General features: G+C 50.6%; 1 protein-coding gene across 3 annotated transcripts in view; it reads left to right on the forward strand.

Annotated features, from left to right (window-relative positions):
* The window catches only part of TAF5L (TATA-box binding protein associated factor 5 like), a 26,645-nt gene extending 20,914 nt beyond the window's left edge, over positions 1–5,731 (forward strand). For all 3 annotated transcript variants that reach the window (XM_063082753.1, XM_063082752.1, XM_063082754.1), the window contains one exon: positions 3,929–5,731. In XM_063082753.1, coding sequence (XP_062938823.1) covers positions 3,929–4,726 — 798 coding nt within the window. In that variant the 3' untranslated portion in view covers positions 4,727–5,731. The remainder of the gene's footprint in view (positions 1–3,928) is intronic.
* Positions 5,732–6,000: the final 269 nt, after the last annotated feature.

A 6,000-nucleotide genomic window follows, 5' to 3' on the forward strand; every position in this document is an offset into this window, starting at 1 on the left:
GGCCAAGGGGGACACTCGTGTCTCAGGCGTGGACAGCAGGTGGACAGCGAGAAGTGCTGTCCCCCGAGGAGAGAGCAAAGGGCACCCTGGGAACGGTGGCTTTGTTCCCGGGTTTTCACTGTTACCCATACTGAGCGTACTGCAGATTCTAGTCCCTGCTTTCTTTAAGGACAAACTTCTTTTTTAAACTTTACAACTAAGGTTGAGATTCTCCTGTTCAGCTGCTGAGGGCCTCCCTGTTTGGGATTTCTACACTCACCCATGTTGTCACAGCAGTTTGGGGAAGTTTTCTTTTTGGTTTTGGACAGGATATTTTGGGGGGAAGCAAGGTATACGTTAGTTATGGTAGTTGCTTTTTAGACTTCCTTTTATCCTTGTAGAATTCACAATTAAAATCAAGACTTAACGTAGGAGTCACAGGTTCACGTTCCCGTGGAAGACACACAGGGAGAAGTAGGTAGGGAAGCCACGTGCAGAAACACGGGAGCCAGCTGAAAAAGCCAGTGTGCACTCTCTGCTTGAATCTTTTTGAAGCAATAACTTTTGCATAAATTAACATAAGTATTTAAAACAGTGTTCAGACCCAACAATTCCATTTCTAGATATATACTCAAGAGAATTGAAAGCACACGTCCACACAAGAACTTGTACGTGAATGTTCATAGCAGCGTTATTCCCAATAGCCAAGAAGTGGGAAAAGCCCAAACGTCCATCAGCAAGTGACTGGATAGACCGGCTGTGCTGTGTGCACAGGGGGGACTATTACTCGGCCGTGAGAAGGGACAGGGCACTGATGCGTGCTGTGGCGTCAGTGAAAACTGTTTGCTAAGTGAAGGACGCCCGCAGGAAAGCTCACGTTGTACGGTTCCATTTGTAGGAAATATCCCGGATAGGTAAGTCTGCAGAGACAGAAAGGAGATCGGTGGTCGCCAGGGGCCGGGCACAGGGGAAAGACCGCTGTTGGGTACTGAGTTTCTCTGTGAGGTGACGAAAATGTTCTGTGTTAGGTAGCGGTGACTGTTGCACTACTCTGTACTCAAAACCGTTTAATTGCACACTTTAAAAGAGTCAATTTTATAGGATCTGAATTATATCTTTTAAAAAAACAATGTAGACTATGACCGAAAGCTCCTATGTAAGCTTAAAATTTTCTCTGTCAGTTATACCACATAAAACTGGCTTTACGGCGCTGTCCTGAAGCTTTCCTTATCTGCTACTTGAAGATGATCTGGACTAGCCTTTGGAATGAGTTGATTGGCACGGCAGCCTCGGCCCCTAAAGTGGAGACTGGGAACTTCACCCTCCGTCCTCTGTTCCACAGGAGACGCAGGTCGAGGTGGCTTCCAGCTGTTGCCCTAGTGGGCAATAACCATGAGTTTTAGCATTTGAGCAGCGTGGCAGGACAGCAGATACCCATCAAGACACCGTCCTCTTTAGCCGTGTGCAGGACCACCCCCATTAGCACCAGCACCCCGCCCCCCACCCAGCAGTAAAGCACCCACATTCAGCTCATTTAAGGTTGTGACTTCCCCAACCCGGCCATTTTTAAGTTTGAAAAGTAGAGAAGTCAGTCAACAAAATTTAATTTTGTCAACAAAATTTAAATCTGTGGTTTCTATATAAAACTGTCAGCTAGATCAATGCTGTCCGATGGGAATATATGTGAGCCATATATGTAACTTAAACTTTCCTTGTAGCCACATTAAAAAAGATTGAAAAATTGAAAAATAATTTCAGTAATGTATTTTGTTCAATCCAACATGGACACAGTATTATCATTTCAACGTGTAGCCATAGGGAAAATACTGCCAAAGCCAGTTGCGTGCACCTGTCTCTTTGTCCTGGGTGTTAGAGGCTGGTGTGTGTTTTACACCTGCAAAGCGTGGCGGTTTGCACTGGCCAGCAGCCACCTTTTCTGTCTAGCTCGGGCTGCTATCACCTCTCACACAAGCCCAGCCAAATTTGATTTCTTTCAGTTCTATTGATAGCTAGTTGGAGAACCATCCAAGGCTGAATTCCAGACCCCAAAATGTCCCCCTGATTGAGGGCAGACCAGAGCAGCCAGCCACACGAGTGTGAGACACTCAGGGCTCCGAGGCAGAGCAGGGCCTGTGAAATCCAGCACGGGCACAGCAGACAGCCCCAGAGCATCTGCGTGCACTGTCTGGCCCCTCGTGGGCCAGGTGGAGTCTCACGGGAAAGCGTGGCTGGGTTATTGTAAGCCATGGTCCTGGGAGAGAGCTGGTGGTGATGGCCACAGCGTATCCTGCTTTCTCCATTTCTTGGTCTGCAGAGTCACCCGGGAGCTTTTCCACAGGCCCGGGACCATCCTTGGGACCTCTGGGGAGCACAAATGTGGCTCCTGGTGCTGCCTCCTCCCCGTCTGCAAGCACGAGGCCTGGGTCCCCCCAAGGGGTGAAGACCCACTTCCATGACCTCCTGTCCCAAATGCAGACCACTCGCACCTCAGAGACAGTGACAAGCCCTTTAACTCACAGTCAACCTCCAGAAGATCTTTGTCTAATTCATCCAGGGTCCTTTTTAGTCTCACAGTCCTTATGTAAACTTTCTGGTGTGGAGCCCTGAGTCATTCCTGGAATTCTAAAGTGTTGTTGTAACCTCTTTGGAAAGGAAAACAGCGCACGCTCTTGGTGCACTCAGCAGAACCGTGAGCTCCCAGATGCTGAAGTGCTTTTAGCATCGAGTGTCTGGAACAGGCGCTTTGAGTACGTGTGGGCGCTGGTGTTTCTCTCAGCTTCTTCTCAAATATGTACACATCGGAGGCATTCATCTTATTTTAAACTTAATAGGTGGCAGGTAGAAAAAAGGTGCCCTTTTCCTGAGGCCCTCGGTGTGCCAAGACAGCCTACGTGTTCAGGACCTTCTTTCTTCTGGTGTTTACTCCTTTCTTCTGGTGTTTAGTGCAAAGCCGTCTAATTTGTGAATCTCAGGGTAGAGACAGTGGCGGTCTTGAGGGGCTTGTCTGTGGGGGGTAGAGGGAAAGTGGGTTTGAAGACAGACAGCGTGCCTGCGAGGGAGGGCTGTGGAAGGGGCTTCCTTCCCGGGCACGGTCAGCGTGGCTGCTTTTCTGTCCTCTCACGCAGGAGGTTATTTCCACCGATCACGTGGGTCGCTTGGCTTTGTCTAAAGCAATTCTGAATCCACGCCTTGGTTTGTTGCTTCGGGGATGTTTGAGACCCTCCAGGAAGTTGCTGTTTGAAAACTTTGTTTTGATTTCCTTTGGGACGCGGGCGGTTTATGGCTGGGCTCGGGGCCTGCTGACAACTACACCTTCCTAGTGTATTGTTAATTCTTACACGTTCAGGTTTTATTTTGGCTAAACTCCTCCAGGAGAGCTGCATGAATCTTGAAATGAGACCAGGTCTGCCTTCATGTGTTTACCCTCGTGGGAGCAATGAATGGGTCAGGGTTTTTAAAAACAGAATAGAAAGAGCAATATGGCTCCTAAAGCGCCTAAAACTGACAGTGGAGTGAAAGAATCTAGAACTTAATGTAAACTCAAAAATACGTCTTTTCAAAAGGCAGATACCAGCATTAACAGCGACAGTTACCGTGGGCCACCCTTTGCCCCGATTCTGAAACGTCACCCTTCACCCAGGGGCGCGGCCCACGGCCCTTGCGACGTAGAAATCGCTTTACAGTTCTGTGCTTTCTGGTTTGATTCAGTCCTAGCTGCACGATGAACTGAAGGAAAGCCATGTTTAAGTTGTAAGAGATTTTATCTTCAGTTATGCCATCGTGAGCTTTTTCCAGGGTGACCTGGAAGGGCCAGGCCACTGTCATTTACTGGGTAGATGCTGTCTCCCAGGCAGTTCCCACTCTCTGTGTCTTTTCCTGGACACGTTTCCGTGTCACACCACTAAACGTTTGTTCCCTGCGTGTGTGTTTCCTACCCCGCTGTTCTCAGGACGATGAGGTCGATGGCGTGGGCACCGAGATGAAGATCCTCCGCGGACACTGTGGGCCCGTGTACAGTGCGCGGTTCCTCGCGGACAGCTCAGGGCTGCTCTCCTGTTCTGAAGACATGTCCATCCGGTACTGGGACCTGGGCAGCTTCACCAACACCGTGCTGTACCAGGGACACACGTACCCGGTGTGGGACCTGGACATCAGCCCGTACAGCCTGTACTTCGCCAGCGGGTCCCACGACCGCACTGCCAGGCTGTGGTCATTTGATCGGACGTACCCGCTGAGGATATACGCAGGACACCTGGCAGATGTGGACTGTGTCAGGTTCCACCCGAACTCAAACTACTTGGCCACGGGCTCGACCGACAAGACTGTGCGGCTGTGGAGCACTCAGCAGGGGAACTCGGTGAGGCTCTTCACGGGCCACCGCGGCCCCGTGCTGTCCCTCGCCTTTTCTCCCAATGGTAAGTACTTAGCATCTGCTGGTGAGGACCAGCGGCTGAAGCTGTGGGACTTGGCCTCTGGGACCCTGTATAAAGAGCTGAGAGGCCACACAGATAACATCACCAGCCTGGCCTTCAGCCCGGACAGTGGCTTGGTTGCCTCGGCCTCCATGGACAACTCGGTGCGTGTCTGGGACATCAGGAACACACTCTGCAGTGCACCTGCCGACGGCTCCTCCAGCGAGCTCGTGGGCGTGTGCACTGGGAGGATGAGCAATGTCCTGAGTGTGCAGTTCATGGCCTGTAACCTCCTTCTGGTGACTGGAATTACCCAAGAAAATCAGGAACATTAATTTTTTGTCTCTGTTGGAACAGACTGGGACAGTGGTGGAAAGCCTCCCCTGCGGTCTTTCGACAAGCAGAGATGGAATCACGGACTGTGAAAAAGCCCCTTCCCCTTTCTTCTGGCCCCTCCATCAGCCCCCCAGTGTGGGAGGGCAGAGGGCAGGGCTGCGGTGGCGTAGTGGACATGCGATCGAGAACTGGGGTGGTCCGGAGGGCGAAGGCAAGTTCTCAGAGACCCCGCCGCGGCCGAGTGCCAGCACGTCCGTCTCTGTCCCACTTGGCCAGAGGGCCGTTGTGTGGTGCTCTCAGAGGCAGCACGGTGGGTGTCCCTGTGGCCAGCCCTGGTGGAAGGGACGTCCCTGTTAGTGGAGGGCTGCAGGGGTGAGAGCCAGGAAAAGGGAGGGGAGGATCCTGGGAAATGTCTTCCCTTTTCCAGAATTACAGAGAACCCGGATTTTTTATTATTGTTATTGTAATTATAATTATTATTATTATTATTGAGAAGAGGAAACATAGCACTGGCAGAGAGGGCCTTCTCTGCTTTTTTATTTCAGGTTTGACTCCTGGCACTGGCTGTGATACTTGGAATTTTGAGGTTCAGGGAATTCAGAGAATTTGGTAGCACAGTGGACCAGGAGAAAGGGAAATTTCGGGTGATAGACCAATCACTCCAGTGGACATGTTTCTGGAGGTGGGTGGCTGGGTGGGTTTAACCAAGAACACTCTGGGCTCTTGCAGTGACTTTGGGAAAGAGAGATTCTTTTTTATGGCTGCACTTCTGTTAATAATTCTCTCCCTTGAAAAGATTATGATATAAGATAATCTGGAATGATACGTCACCAGATAGAAAGATGTGGGACTTACGCGTGGCGGAGCCTCCACATGCCGTTCCCCTGGACCCGGGAGGTCTGCTCCCGCCTTCTGCCTGTGGTCCCGGTCCCAGGAGCACTTTGTGAGATGCACACCCATCTACCTGTGCTCCCAGGGGAAAGCAAGCTCTAATTCATGGAAAAAGGATTAAAGATTTCTGTTTTCTGAAAAGAGTTATTTTGTATTTTGTTTTTTATTAAAATGTATTTAGTTTCAAACAAAAAGGTGTTGGCATCTCATTTAAATGCTGGGGACAGGTGGTGTGCCTGTACTTTGGTGGACGCTCACCCAAGGTGCCTGCCAGTCGCTGAGCCAGTTCCTGACCGGGGTTGTCCTGCCAGCTGCTCCTAAGTCGAGGTCAGTCCCCACACTTCATTTACTGCTGCGTGACGGGGAAAGAGTGGACGCTGGA

Source organism: Cynocephalus volans, chromosome 18 (assembly GCF_027409185.1).
Source record: "Cynocephalus volans isolate mCynVol1 chromosome 18, mCynVol1.pri, whole genome shotgun sequence".
Taxonomy (NCBI): domain Eukaryota; kingdom Metazoa; phylum Chordata; class Mammalia; order Dermoptera; family Cynocephalidae; genus Cynocephalus; species Cynocephalus volans.